This window comes from Bubalus kerabau, chromosome 5 (assembly GCF_029407905.1).
Source record: "Bubalus kerabau isolate K-KA32 ecotype Philippines breed swamp buffalo chromosome 5, PCC_UOA_SB_1v2, whole genome shotgun sequence".
Lineage (NCBI taxonomy): Eukaryota > Metazoa > Chordata > Mammalia > Artiodactyla > Bovidae > Bubalus > Bubalus kerabau.
In genome coordinates, this window is record NC_073628.1 from 123,034,610 (window position 1) to 123,056,488 (window position 21,879).

The 21,879-nt window shown below is 38.6% G+C and overlaps 1 protein-coding gene across 1 annotated transcript in view; it reads left to right on the forward strand.

The window, feature by feature from the left end:
* The window catches only part of PLA2G4A (phospholipase A2 group IVA), a 173,010-nt gene that overhangs the window by 150,326 nt on the left and 805 nt on the right, over nt 1-21,879 (forward strand). Inside the window, exons 16-17 of the mRNA XM_055582969.1 lie at nt 7,877-8,072; nt 9,809-9,966. Coding sequence (XP_055438944.1) covers nt 7,877-8,072; nt 9,809-9,966 — 354 coding nt within the window. The remainder of the gene's footprint in view (nt 1-7,876; nt 8,073-9,808; nt 9,967-21,879) is intronic.

A 21,879-nucleotide genomic window follows, 5' to 3' on the forward strand; every position in this document is an offset into this window, starting at 1 on the left:
GAAAATCAGTGAAGGATTTCCAGCAGACAAATGACTTCATGAAATTGGAATTTTAGAATGATTAATATGATAACAGAAAATAGGATGAATTGGAGGATGGAGAGCAAAAGGTTAAAATTAAGAGGGATTTACTGTAATGTAAGTGTAGGACAGTGAAGTATGCACCAGGGAGGGTGACTGTGAAAACCAAGAGCAGGGTTTGATGATGGATGAGCAGCAAAGGGGAAGTGAGTTTCAATGCATGACTCCACTGTGATAATTTAGGAGCTCATTCTGGAGGTGGAAGAACCTGATTATTCATTTCACCAGTGGAAGTGTAAAATGTCAAAGTCTTCATTTTATACATGAATCAGAGCTCCACCACTTTAATGAACTGATATTAGAAGGTTTTAGAATATTATATTGTACCTCTGAAAAGAACTCACTATTTCTAATTAAAAAGAATACTCATAAAAATACATCAAGTGCTTCTGCTATTCATAGACAATAGCTGTTGATATTTTGTTTTTATTTTTTTCTCTCTTCACTGCATGTGTGCATACATATGTGCATATGTATGTGTATCAACACCAGGGTTATGTATTTTTGCAATCTGCTTCTTTCTTCTTAAAGTTACATTGTAAGCATTTCCCCATGCCATTCAATATTTTTAGAACATAATTTTAAACACAGAATGATATCTCTATATATGAATAAGCAAGAATTTATTATCAGTGTTCTGTTTTCAACTTTTAGATTATTGCTATCTTGTCAATTCTTTCTTCTAATTGTCATCTTTGCACATGAATTGTTAATCATACTTTTTATTATTCCCTTACTTGGATTCTTAGATATATATATATGTTAAGATTCTTTAATAAACATTTCCAGATCACTTTCCAAAAAAGCTGTACCAGTTTATATTACTATATTAGATTGTACAGGCAAATCCTGTACATGGCTTTACTGGCATGGAAAAATATTACAGCTGTTTATGCTCATAGATGTGCTTTGGAATTATTTTGTCAATTCCCTACACCTTACCCTCTTCCTCCTATGTGAATATATCCTTTAACTATTGGTTTGGTGTAGCATGAAGCCTATCATTCTAGAAATAATGGACTGTATTTTCAGAGACTTAATATAAAAGAAATTGCAATATATTATATATGATACATTTTCCTCCAAAAAAGGACTTCAGAAAATTCACAGTGAGTGAAATGAACTTTTAAGTCTCACTTGGAATATTTAAAATGATTTTTTAAACTTATGAGTATTGTTATATAGATTGTCATTATAATAATATGCATTTCAATATGGACTTAAAAGGTTATCAAATATAATTTTTAAATTAATAAGAAATATTGTACTATTAATACTAAAGTGGAAATATTTATTATAGGTATGATATGTACTAAGTTTCTTCAGTCATATCCAACTCTTTGTGACCCTATGAACTAGCCTTCCAGACTCCTCTGTTCATGGGAGTCTCCAGGCAAGAATATTGGAGGGGGTTGCCATGCCCTCCTCCAGGGATCTTCCCAACCCAAGGACTGAACTTGGGTATTCTGTGTCTCCTGCACTACAGGTAGATTCTTTACTCCTGAGCCATAAAAATTGAATTGTACATAAAAGTTTTTGATAGCAGGGAAGTTCCAATGCAACACCTGAATATATGCAATATGGTTTTTAAAGGTGATTAAATAATGAATATTTTTCTATTTGGGTGGCTTGTCTGGTGGCTCGGTGGTAAATAATCTGCTTGCCAATGAAGGAGATATGAGTTCAGCCCCTGGGTTGGGAAGATCCCTTGAAGAAGGAAATGGCAACTTACTCCAGTGTTCTTGCCTGGAAAATCTGATGGACAGAGGAGCCTGGTGGGCTACAGTCCATGGGGCTGCGAAGAGTCAGACACAACTTAATGACTAGACAGCAATGACAACAACAAATGTCCTATTTCTTATTGGATACCATTTGAAGTTAAGGAGTAGAGCATAAATCCTGAGCAAAAATTTAGAGCCGGTAACTATGTTTAATTTCATAAATATAGTTAAATCTCAGATTTTGTCAGGGAGATATAGAATGATGGATATCATGCCTTTTGATAAAGGCAACACAGTTCATATTATATCTACTTTATAACTAGCCTAGAAAGTTCATGACGTCAATGTCGGTGATAATGAAGGATTTTGTTTTTTATAGATTAGTGGCTACACACTCTAATAATGGTCCAAATATACAGAACCTCATAACTCTAAATACTGTTATTAATTGATTTAAGAAAAATAATTTTGGGTTTCAATTTATCAAGTTCTTTTTGTTAATCATTTAATAACAGATATATGCCATGCAAATATAGCTTACCTGTAGGGTTTATCCAAGATAAATTTTAATAAGGTTTGTTCTTCATATTGGTCATAAAAATAATCCAGTACCTTCATAGTCAAGTCTTCAAAATAAATAGGTTGAATTTAAAGGAGGGGAAAAAGCTTTGGATGTTTTGAGGAATAAGCAAGGAATATAGGGAAGTTTAGAGTTTACCATTCTAGATTTTTTTCCTTTAGCTTATAAAGTTTTATGTAGAGTAATGCATTTGGATTGTTATTCCATAAATTATGTTACTTTATATTATGCTGCCATATATTGGGCATGAATCTAGCTGTATTTCAGTGCCCTTTTAAATGCTTAGTGGCTGGAAGCCAGAACAATCAGTTCATCCTCTTAAAAATAAAAGGAAAGAGAGAAAGAAGGAGAAAAGGAGAGAAGGAAGCTATGAGGGAAGGGGGCAAGGACAAGAGAATTAAAAGGAAATTTGAAAGTAGCTAGTCTTTATAAATTATAGAAGTAATGTATCTAAATTAACTTTATCAAGGTCAAAATTTCATTTACCCACAAAGAAGTGCTTCCTTTATTCCAAAAGAATCCATCTGCAATGCAGGAGACCTGGATTTTTCGAACCCTGGTTTGGGAAGATCCCCTGAAGAAGGAAATGGCAACCCAGTCCAATATTCTTGCCTGGAAAATCCCATTGACAGAAGAGCCCTTCGGGCAACAGTCCATGGGGTCACAAGAGTCAGACACAATTTAGCGATTAAACCACCACCACAAATAATACAAAAAAGAATCTGTATTTTTCAATGCTAACCTGATTTATTTGTTGACATTATGGCATGCTCCTTGGTTTAGAACCTCTGTATACGTTGTACTTAGATTGTTAAGTTGGGTCAAACCATCATGGCCAAACTAGTCCAAGTGTTAGCTCTATGGGCATCAGTCCAACATGGCTGATGAAGGGAAGTGCATGTTATTGAGTGTAGCCTTTATAGGCTTACTGCTTAAGTTCATTTTCTGGGGTTATAGAGTTGGACACGATTGAAGCGACTTAGCAGCAGCAGCAAATTGCCACAAACAACAGAAATGTATTCTTCTCTCACAGTTCTGGAGACCAGAAATCAAGACCAAGATGTCCTCAGGGCCACACTCCCTCCAAAAGCTCTACAGGAGAATCCTTCCTTGTCTTTTCCAGTTTCCAGTAGTTCCAGGCTTTCCTTGGTTTGTGGCTACATAACTCCAATCTCAGCCTTTGTCTTCCTATAGCCTTCTCCTCTGTGTGTGTGTGTTTTCATAAGAATATTCATTGTTGGATTTTATGGCCCACCCAGCTAATCCACAATGATCTCATCTTCAGACCCTTAACTTAATTATACTTGCAAAAACCTCTTCTCCTAATGAGGCTGCATTCACAGGTCCTGGGGGCTTAAAGCATAACTTTTGGAGGCCCACCATTCAACCCGCTACACCTGTTTAGTCATGGAGGCTTAGAGGCCTTGTCATGAGGAAATATACTCAACATTAATTTCTCCTTACATATTTTTGTGAATGTATAGTAACCTCTCAGCAAAGAAGAACTAAGGAGAAATGTAAAGTGCTCTGTACACTATTAGATATAGAAAATTATTTTTGTGCCTATTGCATTGTAAAGCTCTTGGGACCTAACACTTTTTTTGGAAGTGAGAATGATCATAACCACAAAATAATGAATTCTAAATTGTTGTTTTTATCCATTGTATCTTACGTTAGTTCCTTAAAAAATTTCCTAGAATTCTGTAAATTTATTTACACAGTTATACTCCTATCCAATCTAAAAATAGATTTTAAATAATGAGAAAACACATGCCCTAGGTATACAGAGAAAAAACCTCATTTCCTCTGGAGAAAAGCTAATATAATATAATATAATAAATTTAAAGTATATATTTATCTACATGTATAAATAAATAAAATGGCATATATATGCCATTCACACTATAGTTTGTACGTATTTTTATATTATTCAGATTGTTTTTCCTACCTTTCAAAGTGTTTTAGTCCTCTTAAATGAGTATAAACATCCTACAAAGTATCACTTTGAAGGATACCTTCAAATTTTTATCTTCACAGAAAATCATTTTAGTTAATACTATGTAAATTTATCATGAATTAGTCTGTGGAAATCTGAGGTGTCAAGCAGTAACCAAAATGGATGGTTAGAACTCAGTTCTGCTGTAATTTGTGGAATAGCGATTTTTTTTTGCTCACTGCATTCTTTCAAAATATTCTTTTCGAACTCGCCTGTTCCACTCATAGCTGCGTCACTGTTTCTCAGCCTTTACAAACAGTAAAATGAGACATGGGAGGGGAGCAGACGGTTTTTCCATCCTGTAATCACTGCCTTATAGTCATCAGGTTTTAATCCTTTCCACATCAGGCTCATATAAGGAAAGGGAAAGTTTCCATCACTTCCTGATTCCTGCATAGAAGATCTATCTAAAAATAGCCTGGTCTCTTGCCTCAGGCGATCCCCTTCTCTTTCTCCGCACACTCACACGTCGTTGGTCACGCCCTTGCGTCGTGTTTGCAAACACTGGAGAGCCCTTCCCTTCCCTTGTTCCCACGCAGCTCCACAGTGTGAACTTTTGGTTTTATTTTGATGTTGAATAATTGTTAATGAATAACTGTGAACAGTGCTAGACAAGAAATAACAGCCTGAATAATTCAGCTGAACAGGAAGATAAAGGATTTAGAGATAAGTTTTCTCAAGTGTCAAACACGCAATTGTCCCTGTGTACACATGGAATTTTAAGTGAAATATAATCACATTTAGCTTGACAGTTTATGGAACAAATGTTTTAATATAAATCTGTTTTCCCAGATTTTTATTCCTCAGTAAATGGCATTGAGAGAGTCGATCAGCTTAATGTTCACACTTCAGAAGCATCAGGAACAGTGAATGCTCAATGAAAAGCATTTTTTTTTTCTAAATTTAAGGTGCTATTTTAAAGTAACTATTTTCTTAACTAGGTTAACACAACTGTAAAGCAATTTTCATCCAATTAAAAATAATTTATGGGGGAAAACTCACATACAAATAAATACTTTTCTTAAATATAAATTACTGAGTTTATAAAAATACATGATCTCGCTTAATCCTCACAGCAATGCTCAGGAAGATGATCGTATCAACTTTATTTTATAGCTCATTTATTTACAAATATGTTGCTGAGATAAGAAACAGCTGAAATGTAGATAAACGGGGATTGTGTGTGTGCTCAGTCGCTAAGTCATGCCCGACTCTTTGTGACCTAATGGACTACAGCCCTCCAGGCTCCTCTGTCCATGGGATTTTCCAGGGAAGAATACTGGAGTGGGTTGCCATTTCCTTCTCCAGGGGATCATCCTGATCCAGGGATCGAACCCTTGTCTCCTGCAGCTCCCGCATTGGCAGCTTCTTTACCACTAAGCTGCCTGGGAAGCCCCAGAATGGGATTGGGAGTCTGCTACTTCAAAGATAGTACCCAACCTGGTCCATGTGTGTTGGTTGTTACTTATGACCCCTGTGGTGCCACTAGAGGAGCATCACTGCATTTTTTTTTTACACAAAACCATTTCTTCCATATGGAGCTGTTGTGCTAAGCAGTTTGTCTCAGATCACCCAGCTTGCAAGCCTTTCAGGCTGCACAGCCCAGGTGTGAAGCCATCCGTCATGTTCCCTCTCTCTTTCATACTGCACTATCATATCTATTCTTTATCTTCCCCCTTAATTTATGATCCCTAAGTATTCAAGGATAGCTCCTCTCTTATGCCTGGAACATAGGTGCTCAGTCATAATGTTGAGTGAATTAATTTGCACTGTGAGGAAATAGGCCAGGTATGCTGCAAAATCTCACGGCAAATAAATACTTTACTCATAGCATTTGCCACAGTTTTAAACCTAAAGGTTGTTTAATTACTGTCTCTCATCCACCAGGCTACGTACATCCTGTAAGAACAAGAGTTTTACTCACCATTATGTCCCCACCTCCTAGCACGGAGCTTAGACTGACGACTAATGATTTTCATTGAAGGAATCAATGTGATGACAAAGTAGTTAAAAAAACTTAAGAGGGTAGTGATCATTTCTCTAAAACTTCTGCTCTTTAGGGATTTCCCTAATAGTGTTGCTCTCTCTCTTCCTTCTTCTTTTCTTTCTTCACTTTTCCACCTTCCATATCTTTTCCTCTCTTTACTGACTCTTATTTGGCAAACGTGTATAGAAAGTAATGTGACAGGCATGCTACTGACTATTGTACTCATGTTAATTAATTTAATTCTAATAGCAGTCTTATGAGATATGGATTATCTTGACCATCTTTATTTTATAGTTGAGGGTATTGAGTGTAGAGGCCTCAGGGAACATGGCCAAGGTCCCCGAGCGTGCACTTTAACTCTGGCAGTCTGGCCCCAGAGCCTGCGCTTTCCCCGCTACCCCAGTCTGTTTCTTACTTGTCCCCTGTGCCTTTAAGCTGCATTTCAATAGAAATAAGCTCTATTCACTGCACCTCTCTCTATTGATTTATGTTCTCCAGTTTGAATTAATTATTTTTCGTGCTTTCCTTCTGTGTTAGTCATCCTTGACGCGAAAACAAGCCTAAAACCTCAGTGAGGTGAAGTCCCTCAGTTGTGTCTGACTCTTTGTGACCCCATGGACTGTAGCCTACCGGGCTCCTCCGTCCATGGGATTTTCCAGGCAAGAATACTTGGTGTGGGCTGCCATTTCCTTCTCCAGGGGAACTTCCCGACCCAGGGATCGAACCCAGATCTCCTGCATTATAGGCAGACGCTTTACCGGCTGAGCCACAAGGGAAGCCCGAAACCTCAATAGTCAACAGCAAACATGTACTTCTTGGTCATGTTACATGTCAACAGAACAGCTTCTTTTCATAAAGAGAAGCAAAAAAAAAACATAGAAGCTAATTCAGAGCAGCTCAAATGTTTTTGCATTCATAAGATGTATTCATTTTTAATCAGTTTTGTGGAGAAAATGCAGGTAAAAATTCAGTAACAGAGTGGTCCTCATTCTGCCTCAACAGATTTTTTTAACTTTGAAGGGTTAAAAAACATTCACATGGCTTGTAAATGCCCAGAACCCATTGTTGTTGTTGGTGTTTAGTTGCTCAGTTGTGTCCAACTCTTGTGATTCATGGGATTTCCCAGGCAGGAATACTGGAGTGAGTAGCCATTTCTTACTCCGGGTATCTTCCCTGAGCCTGCTGCCTTGCAGGCAGAGTCTTTACCACCCAGCCGCCAGGAAAGCCTGCCCAGAATCTCTAGCAATTGCATCAGTGTAATTTCAGTCAGTTCAGTTCATTAATAATTTTTCCAATGCCGCCTATGGAACTAGCCTTATATAAAGAACTAAAAAAATGATCATGAGTTTGTTTATGGAATAATTTTGTATTTTTTGAGATTGATAAGTTTCTTAAGAACAAGATCATTACTCATCTTTAGCAAGGAACATAATAACACATAGGAGATAGCTAATGAGTAGTGAATGATGAGCAGACCAGCTGAACAAATGATCTTTCCCTCTCTTCCATAGGAACTTCTACTTGCAGAAAAGTGGGCTAAAATGAACAAGCTCCCCTTTCCAAAGATTGATCCTTACGTGTTCGATCGAGAAGGACTGAAGGAATGCTATGTTTTTAAACCCAAGAATCCTGATGTCGAAAAAGATTGCCCGACTATCATTCACTTTGTTCTGGCCAACATCAACTTCAGAAAGTACAAGGCTCCAGGTACATCGGGAGTTATATTCTGTAAGGCAGAAAGCTGATAAAGCGTAAGAGTGACATTAAGGTGCTTCATGCTGGCACTGCCATACCAGCTGTTACAACATTGAACACTTTCTTTACCTTGATAAATGGCTACCATCCTGAGACCCCAAGCACTCCCCCTCTTTCTCACCCCAGAGTCTCCTGAGTTCTTCACAATCCAGAAACTGAAGGGTGATTAACTAGCTTGATAAACCTCTGGGGCTTTACTCCGCAATCTCAGGTTATATTTGTTCTGATGGATCGGTGCCCTTGTCATAGGCATTTTTAAATATTTTGATTGCTACCTTTGTAAGGGAGGCCTTGTTTCAGAACAAATCATGCAAAATTTGTGGGAATGTTAACTGACCATAAAAATTCATGAAATCTAGCAGTACAATATGGATAGTAATTTCAGGTCACCATGTTGCATTCCTTTAGAAAAAGAGAATTAAGTTCAAGGCACTGGCATTTTGTTTTGCCACATCCAAAGGAGTCTATGGACTCTTCTATATCCTGGAAGATACTGATTAACAAAAGGAGAGCTAGAGATTGACCAGCAAGATACTAAATGCCTCAAAGTTATATTATTTTCAGACCAGAAAATGTAGCTGTTAAAGAAAAGATTAAAAAATAGTCATGGAAGATTTGAGACTATGGGGAGGAAAGTGATCTTTTTCTAGATAGTGGACGAAGTCAGAGAAAAGGTCAACAGAGGTGGAGGTTCTCCTGAGTCATACGTCAACACAAAAGAAGGAAGAATTAGCTAGAATTTTTAGTTATTGAATAGTGAAATACCTAAAGCATAGGAAATTTTGAATTTTCTATCACTATTAATTCTCAAAAACAGGCTGTGGAGGGGATTCTTGTGACATGAAGACAGTTAATTAATGTCTGGGTTTGGGTTCTACCAGAAGCAAATTCCAAGCAAAGAGTTCACGTACAAATAGTTTATTTGGGTGAAGTAGAAACTTTAGTAAGAGAGCTGAGACCTGATAAAAGGAAGAAAGCCAGATAACAAAAGATGTGTTAGTAAGCCTGCTACCACAGGAGAACCTGGTCCTGCTGCGAAACTCTAGGAAATGAAATAGAGTCTAGTCAGATCATGCTTTCCACTTACACAGCAAGGGAACCAAGGAATTTATATGCCAATACCATAGAGTCTTTGGTTGACTGCTTCCTGAGACAGAGTATTATTGACTGGAACTTCCAGCCTGCTGCTAATGAGCAAAGCAGCAGTTACAGGGAGGGGTAGAAAGCCTTCAGGGCTTCCCAGGCAGCTCAGTGGTAGAGTCCACCTGCCAAGCAGGAGACACAGGTTTGATCCCTGAGTTGGGAAGATCCCCTGGAGAAGGAAACTCTAACCCACTTCAGTATTCTTGCCTGGGAAATCCCTTGGACAGAGGAGACTGGTGGGCCAGAGTCTGTGGGGTTGCAAAAGAGTCAGACACTACTTAGTCAGACTAAACAGTAGCAGCAGAAAGCCCTTAGGCACAGAGATGCAGGTACTGGCAATTGGAAGGTGCCCGGTCAGAGTACACAGAAGTGGGCAAGTCCAGGGTATGTGAGCAGAGGCCTCATAGTGTACACTCAGGATTATATGATCCCTGAAGGGGCTCCCAAGGTTGCATTTATGGCTATTTGAATGTTTTGTGCCCTGGACTTTAGAGATAATTTGTGGTTTTTGAAATAACATCATTTGAAATTCTTCTTATATTTAGGTGTTCCAAGAGAAACTAATGAAGAGAAAGAAATAGCTGATTTTGATATTTTTGATGACCCTGAATCACCGTTTTCGACCTTCAACTTTCAATACCCAAATCAAGCATTTAAAAGGCTGCATGATCTCATGTACTTCAATACCCTGAACAACATTGATGTAAGTATCTCTTATGATCATTGACAATGTAAAATATTTCCATATCACATGAACATAGCAATACCCCATTTTAATTCGTTAAAAATAACTTTTATGAATGATACCACCCCAAAATTTACCATTTTCATTTTTGTAAGTTAATCTCCAGAAGAACCCCATAAAATTCACAAATAAGGAACCCAGTGCCTCCAAATTGGCAGAGCCCACATTTTATGCTATTGTTTGAAGGATTAGTTGATCCTCAGCTTCTTTCCCAAAGTATCTAGTAGGTTTATCATATGATAAAGTAAACTATAAGTTGGAAGAAAAGTGATACAATGGAAATATGAGTAGAGAAGTGAGTGCTACCAGAAGTGCAATTAATCTGCAAAAATAGCATGAATTTTAATGAATAGACTCATGCCTTTAAATGTCTTTTTATTTTTGTGAATCTTGGAACTGTCTCCCGAAGTAGCAGTTTCTCCAAGTTTAGCCCTGGAGATATCAAGTGTGCCTTGTTTCACAAACATTAAAACAAGTCATTCTCTTCAGTGTTATTCCTATCACTAGTATATCTGTTGCTAAGATTCTGTATCTGTAAAATTCTTTAGCTGCGAACTCACCACTTAGGACCACTGTTGTGTAATTGGATTTGTGTTGACTTGTGGTTCCTCATCATAGTGTCTGACAAATGATGATCAGTGGTAAAAGCCCAAGTTCATGAGTCTCCTTGGATTTTGTACATTAGAAAAAAGCATAAAAGAAAAAGAAAGAAAAATTAAATGGAGAAGAAAAGGCCTCACACCTGATTTGCCAGTCCTTTTGGAGATTGTATGAATGGAGTAAAAGAATGTACCATGTGAGAATGAGTCCTCTGTGCATATGAGATTTCATTAGATTTTTGTGATCTAATAGAATTCTGGCACATCTAGTTTGTTTGTTTGTTTAGTTTGGTCTGAAACTAGTAATGATCAATTGTGTGCACTTGTAACAGTTATACCATAATATATTTATTAATCAATATCTTTAATTTTTTTAAGCATATGAAAATTTCCCAATAACCTTCAGTTTCTGCAACTCCAAAGTGTTTCTTGTCAGTGTTCATTTGTGAATAATATGTGATAGTTCAGGTAAAACATGAATAGCAACGTTTATAGTACATATCATTTTCTAAGTGGATTTATTTCTTTTCTTTTACCTTATTATTCAGTGAAAATCTGAAATTTGTATGCTACATTGTTTCTGTGGTGATGGTGAAAATTTAAAGAATAATAGAAGAAAATCAACATTTTAAGCTATGATTTTAGGGAGCAAACAGATATTCTCAGAATGCAGTTGTGTTTTATAAAACCTCATGCTGTTAAAAAAGAACTAAGGGTTAATAAAGCAATAATCTTATTTTTCCAGTACAAAGCCAGTAAACAAATAATTATATTGTCTTCTCATGGAGATGAAATGTATTAAACTTGGTCAGTTGTCCTCAAATGGATTAAAAAAATAGATTATAGGAATGTATAAATACCCATTGGACTTGGGAAAATTAAAGGATACATACACAAAGCTGAGTGCAGAAGAATTGATGCTTTTGAACTGTGGTGTTGGAGAAGACTCTTGAGAGTCCCTTGGACTGCAAGGAGGTCTAACCAGTCCATTCGGAAGGAGATCAGCCCTGGGATTACTTTGGAAGGAATGATGTTAAAGCTGAAACTCCAGTACTTTGGCCACCTCATGCAAAGAGTTGACTCATTGGAAAAGACTCTGATGCTGGGAGGGATTGGGGGCAGGAGGAAAAGGGGACAACAGAGGATGAGATGGCTGGATGGCATCACCGACTCGATGGACGTGAGTTTGAGTGAACTCCGGGAGTTGGTGATGGACAGGGAGGCCTGGCGTGCTGCGATTCATGGGGTCGCAAAGAGTCGGACACGACTGAGCGACTGAACTGAACTGACACAAACATACAAGTATATCTTTATATCAGCATATATGTATATATTCATATGTATATATATGATATATATACATATAGGTGTATATAATTTAAACAACTTCATTTTTCTCATTGTTTTCAGTTCTGGTTTATATAAAACTCACTAAGCTATTTAGGGAATGATATAGTTCTGTTTATATATTTTACAAACATTCTTCAAAGTATGAAGAATTCATCTTTGTTTGACACATAGGTGAAAAAGTTAATGCCTAAACAGAACTAGACTGAATCCCAAAATAACTGTCCTGACTTAGAGCTCATCAAACACAGATTTTTCACAAGCCATTCAATTAAGCAGGTTTTAATTACTTCTAAGAACTCACCTAACACAGTAAGTAGAAGCAAGGTCATGGACTTTATATCATGTTTAGCTCTTAGATGGGCTATTTTTATGACTTTGAATAAGCTACTTAAACTTTTTGAGCCTCAATTTCCTCATCTCTGAAACAAGTGTAACAGTACCTATCATAGTGGCAGTAGTGAATTTTCAGTCAGGTGTTCAGTTCAGTTCAGATCAGTCGCTCAGTCGTGTCCGACTCTTTGTGACTCCATGAACCTCAGCACGCCAGGCCTCCTTGTCCGTCACCAACTCCCAGAGTCCACCCAAACCCATGTCCATTGAGTCGGTGATATCATCCAACCATCTCATCCTCTGTCTTCCCCTTCTCCTCCTGCCTTCAATCCTTCCAAGCATCAGGGTCTTTTCCAATGAGTCAGCTCTTTGCATCAGGTGGCCAAAGTATTAGAGTTTCAGCTTCAGCATCAGTCCTTCCAATGAATATTCAGGACTGATCTCCTTTAGGATGGACTGGTTGGATCTCCTTGCAGTCCAAGGGACTCTCAAAAGTCTTCTCCAACAACACTATTGAAAAGTATCAATTCTTCTGTGCTTAGCCTTCTTCACAGTCCAACTCTCACATTCATACATGACCGCTAGAAAAATCATAGCCTTGACTAGACGGACATTTGTTGACAAAGTAATGTCTCTGCTTTTCAATAAGCTGTCTAGGTTGGTCGTAACTTTTCTTCCAAAGAGCAAGCATCTTTTGATTTCATGGCTGCAGTCACCATCTGCAGTGATTTTGGAGCCCAGAAAAATAAAGTCTGGCACTGTTTCCAGTGTTTCCCCATCTATTTGCCATGAAGTGATGGGACCGGTGCCATGATCTTAGTTTTCTGAATGTTGAGCTTTAAGCCAACTTTTTCACTTTCCTCTTTCACTTTCATCAAGAGGCTCTTTAGTTCTTCACTTTCTGCCATAAGGGTGGTGTCATCTGCATATCTGAGGTTATTGATATTATTGATCTTAGCTCTCCAACCCAGGATTGAACCCATGTCCCTGGCCTTGGAAGGCAGTGTCTTAACCACTGGTCCACCAGGGAAGTCCCTCAGTCAGGTGATGGATGAACAAACAGTTCCCCACAAGCAGAAGCTGCTTAATAAGTGGGAACTCTACCTGTGTGTGTCTATATCCTGCACCATGATGGATATATGTCAAGACCATGCAAATGGTGAAAAGTAAGAATATAAATAAGTCCATACAGGTAATAGCAGCCTAGGCAGTAAATGCATGTATTTTTGAATGAAAGAATTTAGGCTTCCCTCTTAAATTATATAACCACTGAGATTTTTCTTGGGTGTGTATATGTGTGTATGAGCCTCATACCCAGGGAAGACGTCTAGGTTTCACTGACATTTATCTATGCTTGTTTTTAGCCAGGAAAGTATATTTTATCAGAATCAAAGCTTCTTGATCAGATCAGATCAGTTGCTCAGTCGTGTCCGACTCTTTGTGACCCCATGAATCGCAGCATGCCAGGCCTCCCTGTTCATCACCAATTCCTGGACTTCACTCAGACTCACGTCCATCGAGTCAGTGATGCCATCCAGCCATCTCATCCTCTGTCATCCCCTTCTCCTCTTGCCTCCAATCCCTCCCAGCATCAGAGTCTTTTCCAATGAGTCAACTCTTTGCATGAGGTGGCCAAAGTACTGGAGTTTCAGCTTTAGCATCATTCCTTCCAAAGAAATCCCAGGGCCGATCTCCTTCAGAATGGACTAGTTGGATCTCCTTGCAGTCCAAGGGACTCTCAAGAGTCTTTTCCAACACCACAGTTCAAGAACATCAATTCTTAAGTGCTCAGCCTTCTTCACTGTCCAACTCTCACATCCATACATAACCACAGGAAAAACCATAGCCTTGAATAGACGGACCTTTGTTGGCAAAGGAATGTCTCTGCTTTTGAATATGCTATCTAGGTTGGTCATAACTTTCCTTCCAAGGAGTAAACGTCTTTTAATTTCATGGCTGCAGTTACCATCTGCAGTGATTTTGGAGCCCAGAAAAATAAAGTCTGACACTGTTTCCACTGTTTCCCCATCTATTTGCCATGAAGTGATGGGACCGGATGCCATGATCTTCGTTTTCTGAATGTTGAGCTTGAAGCCAACTTTTTCACTCTCCTCTTTCACTTTCATCAAGAGGCTTTTTAGTTCCTCTTCACTTTGTGCCATAAGGTTGGTGTCATCTGCATATCTGAGGTTATTGATATTTCTCCCAGCAATCTTGATTCCAGCTTGTGTTTCTTCCAGTCCAGTGTTTCTCATGATGTACTCTGCATAGAAGTTAAATAAACAGGGTGACAATATACAGCCTTGACGTACTCCTTTTCCTATTGGGAACCAGTCTGTTGTTCCATGTCCAATTCTAACTGTTGCTTCCTGACCTGCATACAAATTTCTCAAGAGACAGATCAGGTGGTCTGATATTCCCATCTCTTTCAGAATTTTCCACAGTTGATTGTGATCCACACAGTCAAAGGCTTTGGCATAGTCAATAAAGCAGAAGTAGATGTTTTTCTGGAACTCTCTTGCTTTTTCCATGATCCAGTGGATGTTGGAAATTTGATGTCTGGTTCCTCTGCCTTTTCTAAAACCAGCTTGAGCATCAGGAAGTTCACGGTTCACATATTGCTGAAGCCTGGCTTGGAGAATTTTGACCATTATTTTACTAGCATGTGAGATGAGTGCAATTGTGTGGTAGTTTGAGCATTCTTTGGCATTGCCTTTCTTTGGGATTGGAATGAAAACTGACCTTTTCCAGTCCTGTGGCCACTGCTGAGTTTTCCAAATTTGCTGGCACATTGAGTGCAGCACTTTCACAGCATCATCTTTCAGGATTTGGAATAGCTCAACTGGAATTCTATCACGTCCAATAGCTTTGTTTGTAGTGATGTTTTCTAAGGCCCACTTGACTTCACATTCCAGGAGGTCTGGCTCAAGGTGAGTGATCACACCATCGTGATTATCTGGGTCGTGAAGATCTTTTTTGTACAGTTCTTCTGTGTATTCTTGCCATCTCTTCTTAATATCTTCTGCTTCTGTAAGGTCCATACCATTTCTGTCCTTTATCAAGCCCATCTTTGCATGAAATGTTCCTTTGGTATCTCTGATTTTCTTGAAGAGATCTCTAGTCTTTCCCATTCTGTTGTTTTCCTCTATTTCTTTGCATTGACCGCTGAAGAAGGCTTTCTTATCTCTCCTTGCTATTCTTTGGAACTCTGCATTCAGATGCTTGTATCTTTCCTTTTCTCCTTTGCTTTTCGCTTCTCTTCTTTTCACAGCTATTTGTAAGGCCTCCCCAGACAACCATTTTGCTTTTTTGCATTTCTTTTCCACGGGGATGGTCTTGATCCCTGTCTCCTGTACAATGTCATGAACCTCATTCCATAGTTCATCAGGCACTCTATCAGATCTAGGCCCTTAAATCTATTTCTCACTTCCACTGTATAATCATAAGGGATTTGATTTAGGTCATACCTGAATGGTCTAGTGGTTTTCCCTACTTTCTTCAATTTCAGTCTGAATTTGGCAATAAGGAGTTCATGGTCTGAGCCACAGTCAGCTCCTGGTCTTGTTTTTGCTGACTGTATAGAGCTTCTCCATCTTTGGCTGCAAAGAATATAATCAATCTGATTTCGGTGTTGACCATCTGGTGATGTCCATGTATAGAGTCTTCTCTTGTGTTGTTGGAAGAGGGTGTTTGTTATGACTGGTGCATTTTCTTGGCAAAACTCTATTAGTCTTTGCCCTGCTTCATTCTGTATTCCAAGGCCAAATTTGCCTGTTACTCCAGGGTTTCTTGACTTCCTACTTTTGCATTCCAGTCCCCTATAATGAAAAGGACATCTTTTTTGGGTGTTAGTTCTAAAAGGTCTTGTAGGTCTTCATAGAACTGTTCACCTTCAGCTTCTTCAGCGTTACTGGTTGGGGCATAGACTTGGATTACTGTGATATTGAATGGTTTGCCTTGGAAACGAACAGAGATCATTCTGTCGTTTTTGAGATTGCATCCAAGTACTGCATTTCGGACTCTTTTGTTGACCATGATGGCCACTCCATTTCTTCTGAGGGATTCCTGCCTGCAGTAGTAGATATAATGGTCATCTGAGTTAAATTCACCCATTCCAGTCCATTTCAGTTTGCTGATTCTTGATAAGGGATGAGAAATAAAGAAGAGCCGAACTCTGAGGTAGGCTGTTAGGTCATTAGGCTCAGTCATGAGCTAAGTCACTCGCTCCTACACCATTTGATGAGAGTAAGTGACTAATTCACACAGCAACACAGCACATGCTTACTTGCTATAGACTGTCAGAGTTGCTCACCAGTTGTGGACACTCTGTATACAAACTCTTCTAATGCACCGACATCTGAGTGCCTGTCCCATGGAGGCAGTTATCAACTTTGTGGCCACAACCACTGTGACTTCAGGCGAATTTTCATCTTCAATTCACATTCCGACTTAAACCTGGACTCTGAAAAGACCAACCTGTCTCTGACAGCTCTGTGCTTCTGTTGCTTCATTTCCCAGAGATCTCCGTGGGCCAGCCTCACTGAAGCTAAATTCCCGTTCATCTTAAGAAGCTGCTGTTTCTTTTCACTTTGTGACAGCAGGCTGTGTTTCTCGTTAGCGTCAGGCTTCTGCACTTACTCAGTCCTCCCAAATTCTTTTTCACTGAACATTGCTCAAGTGCTTTTACAGTGGCAGCATATCAATTTTTTGGGTCTTTTTTCCTAAGGAAACCTAACATATAGTGACTTACACTGGTAAACAGGTGGTATGTGGAAAAGGCAGAGGCTTTGGAGTCAGACCAAATTTGGTGCTCAAATTTTTGCTGTGTGACCTTGGGGTTGTTGGTTAACTTTTCCAAATTTTAATTTCCTCATTTGTAAATGGAAACAGTGATATATATTTTACAAGATTGGGATGAGGATTAAGTAAAAGAATATAATTTAAGAGCTTAGCATGCATGAGACATTCAATAAACTGAAATGGGTAATATGATAATGATGTTAATTTTTATCCATATTCATATATATCTTCTGCTTTTAACTATATATTTAAACCTTTTAAAAGCAATGGCTTACCTTATTTACCTTGTATCCTCCAGAGATACTGATCACAATGGCCAGTACCAAAGTAAATACGTAATGAAATGTCCACAATTCGTTAGGAAAATGTCATCGACTTACTGGCTGAAACTGTTGAAGAGTTTAATATGATAGGAGAAGGGGGTAGCGAGTGTCAGGATACAGGACTCTGGAGGCAGATGCCTGACCATGGAGTAACTCCATGAAATGCATGCTGACCAGGTAATGTGGTTACACGTTCTACCCATAAACTTCCACCTTGATCTGGAGGTAACGCACCTTCCGAGGTTTCTTTTCCAAAGACGTGGTGATTCAGTTATCCCAGGAAAATTACTGGTACACAGTTTCACTCAATCAATGTATTAATTTAGCAGGCATACTATAAAAACAGTGACAGTATATTCAATATACACCAATGCTGCATAATCATGAGCTTTTAAAATTCTGTCTCCAATGATCCTGTAAAGTATTAAATATTAGGTGTTAACGAAAATGAAGAAAGGGCTTCCCTGGTGACTCAGCTGGTAAAGAATCCACCTGCAATGCAGGAGACCTGGGTTCGATCCCTGGGTTGGGAAGATCCCCTGGAGAAGGGAAAGGCTACCCACCCCAGTATTCTTGCCTGGAGAACTCCATTGACTATATAGTCCATGGGGTTGCAAAGAGTTGGACACAACTGAGCAACTTTCACTTTTCACTCAAAATGAGGAAAAACATATATCCATAAGTATTTGTATCTACTCCTTTATTTGTTGATATTTCATCATCATGTTAAGAGTATTTAGGTACAAGTTAAAGTTTTTTATCTTTTACAAAATAATTTAGAAGCTTATTATATATCATAGCCTTTTAAAAGTGTGATATCCCTAGGTATTTCTTTGTTTTTAAATTGAAGTATAGCTGATTTCCCTGGAGAAAGGAATGGCTACACACTCCAGTATTCTTGCTGGAGAATTCCATGGACAGAGGAGCCCGGTGGGCTACAATCCAAGAGACTGAACAGAGTCAGACTGCACAACTGAAATGATTTAGCAAGCATGCACACATAGCTGATTTACAATGTTAAAGTTCAAGTTAGTTTCAAGTATATAGTACACTGATTCAGTTATATATATCTATATCTATATCTATATATCCCTTTTCATGTTCTTTTCCCTTATAGGTTGCTACAAAATATTGAGTATAGTTCCCTGTGCAGTATACTAGGTCCTTGTTGGTTATCATGGCCTTAAATATTAGGCCCAAATTCATTTACTTTTAATGCTACCTATAATCTTTTTTACATCTTATTTGTTTATTAATTCAACACATATTTATTGAGTATCTACTGTGCCGGGCACTGTTTTAGGAACTAAGGATAAATAATGCACAACATGAAAAGAACAAGGAAAAGTTTTGAGTGCTTGATATAAACCAGATACATCCTTTTCAAATACTGAGCACTCAGAGCTGGCCTATGAGGTAGGTATTTTTATTCCTATGTGAGACAACTGAGTCATGGATTATTGTGGCTGACTTCTGGAAGACACACAGTTTTGCTGAGGGGCTGAGATGGGGACATAGGTTTGTTTGTTTTCTTTCTCATTCTTTCCTCACTTTTGAACCATCTGTCTCGCAGGCAGCCTTATTTCCTAGTTACTCCACACACAGCCTCCCTCCCAGCCAGCCTGCTTCCCAGGTATTTCCTGTACATGCCCTCAGCCTCTTTGTGAAACTATCGTTTTACCGAGAAGACCTGGTCTTTCCACTCCACGTATCAAATCCTGCTTGTCCTTCACCTCAGCTCAAGTCTCATTGTCCCCACGGGTTGAGCTTTATCCTGTTTAATTTGATCTCCAGTGAGTGCCTTCTGGACAGTCATTAATCTTACAAATATTTATTCTTTCCCTTCCGTGTTCTAAGTGCTGGAAGAAAAATGAGAAGACCAATTAAGACCTTTGCTTTCATAACACCAGTTTCTATTCAGAAGGCAGGCATCAACCAGCAAATCCACAGTAATTTAGGCCGGACTATCCTCTTGCCTTTTGTTATATTTAGAAGTCTTATTTCTCTTGCAGAATACACTGTAACTTTCTTTTAAGGCTCATTTTAAACTTTCTATTCTGAGAATTCAGTGCTAACTTGTGGAGTGCTTCCAATCTCACGTCTCTAAGTTTGTTCCTTTTGGGGAGTGATGACATTTTGCATGTTTTGTTTTTTTTTTTTTTTTTGCCTTTATTGCCAAATATTTAAAGGATCTGGCAGATTGGGAGACCATTAAATGGTACTAGAAAGATGACCCGTGTCGTCTTTGGGGATAGGTGATGGGGACGGAGGAGGATCATTGCTTGAATGACACTGATGGGAAGGATTTCGAGTTTCAGTGACTTTCGGAGGGGAATGAAAAAAAAAAGGTGTAAATACTATTTGCAACAGGGGCTTTCCTGGTGACTCAGATGGTAAAGAGCCCTGCAATGCAGGAGACCCAGGTTCTATCCCTGGGTCGGGAAGATCCCTTAGAGAAGGAAATGGCAACCCACTCCAGTATTCTTGCCTGGAGAATTCCATGGACAGAGGAGCCTGGCGGGCTACAGTCCATGGGATTGCAAAGAGTCGGACATGATTGAGTGACTATTCTACTATTTATAATTACTCCTAGTCTAATAAGAAAATAGAAAGGCTCAATTATAACATAATGCCTCTTTGAACATGCCTAATTGTACCACAAATCATGCCAAAAGGTTTGAATTTAGCCACTGATGTAGTAGTAAGCTCAGCCATTCCTGTTGATACATCACAACCAATGAGTATTTTCTGCAATAGTCTGAAAATCCTGGTTGATGGTTTCATAGTGTTAATGTGGAGAAGGCAATGGCACCCCACTCTAGTACTCTTGCTTAGAAAATCCCATGGATGGAGGAGCCTGGTAGGCTGCAGTCCATGGGGTCGCTAAGAGTTGGACACGACTGAGCGACTTCACTTTCACTTTTCACTTTCATGCATTGGAGAAGGAAATGGCAACCCACCCCAGTGTTCTTGCCTGGAGAATCCCAGGGACGGGGGAGCCTGGTGGGCTGCGGTCTATGGGGTCGCACAGAGTCGGACACAACTGAAGCGACTTAGCAGCAGCAGCAGTGTTAATGTGCCACCTAGTGGTTCAGATTGCACATTCTAATTGCATATGATTTAGGTTTTTCAGTTATAAATGTGGATATCCGTTTTCCTTGATAATAATGACCCTTTATTAAAAGTGTCTGCCAGATTCCAACTATGATAAACCCACTAATTTGTGATATTCATATTGTTGTTTTTGATCAAACATTGATATGTTTTTTTTTTTGTATTCATGAGTTCATTGTAAAGGGGTTGACTGCGGTCAATGTAATGTCCCAAGTGATCTTTTATATATTTTAAAGGTTTTTAGTTATTTGGGAAGTAAATAGTTCATTTTTAATTTTACTTGGGTTCTCTGCAACGAGGGTTGGTATGTCTCATGTTGCTTTGGTGCTCTTTTCAGAATGCGAGACTACGTGAAAACTTTCTGACATGATTTCTAGAATGACAGTGAGATTAATTAAAAGGAGACATAGTTGGGCACATTTGATAGTGTAATTGATTTGCTGACTTCTACCATAAAAAATCTGCTATTGGCTATTTATGGTGGGTTTATTTCTAGTAAACATTACAGCCTCCCACCTAAGGTAAAGCTCCTAAATTTTCTCATGTATGGTTAGTGAAAATACCAACAATTAATAGATGCTAGTTGCAAAATGTTTCCTATGTGCCAGGCATTAATTAATGATCTCCAGTTCCCACCACAAAGCCCAGATTAATGTTATTATTTCCATTTTAAAGAAGAAGAAATGGCTGGGGGATATAAGTTAATTTCCCTTGATATCCACAGCCAAGAAGTCCCTGTGCCTGGAGGCCCTCTAGCAAGGTCTCCATCATAGACCTGAAGCCCCTTCTTCTGTTTCTGTAGAATTATCTTTCCCTCACTCATGGGAAGGATGGGGTCAGTGGATATCTGCTTTACTTAAAAGACTCAGTAACATTTGAACTCATCTCTTTCAGTAGACAATTATATATATAATTATATATAGATTGTAAAGTTATAATTAAATTGTAAACTTTAATTATAATTATAAAATTATAATTAAATTGGAAAATTATAAAATTAAGCTAAAATTAAATTAAAATTATATATATAATTGTCTTCTGGGAAAAACACATATAAAATTAAAAATCACAAAGCAAATAAAGGTGTCACATTCCCAGGATAAATCTCTCTTCCTAGAATATGACTGTTTGTTTAAAGTTACCATTAGAGAACAGAGGGCCCTTCCCCAGTGGGTCTCACATAAGTCACAGAAGATTAATGTAGGTTAGCATCACCCAAGTCAGCATTTCTCTTCTCCCAGCTTGCCCATGGAGATTGGGTGAGAAAATGGGAAAACCCTACTGTGTACACACTTCCAAGGCCAAGTGGGCCACACCAGCTCTGGGTGGGAGGAGCTCTGATGTAAACTTCTCAG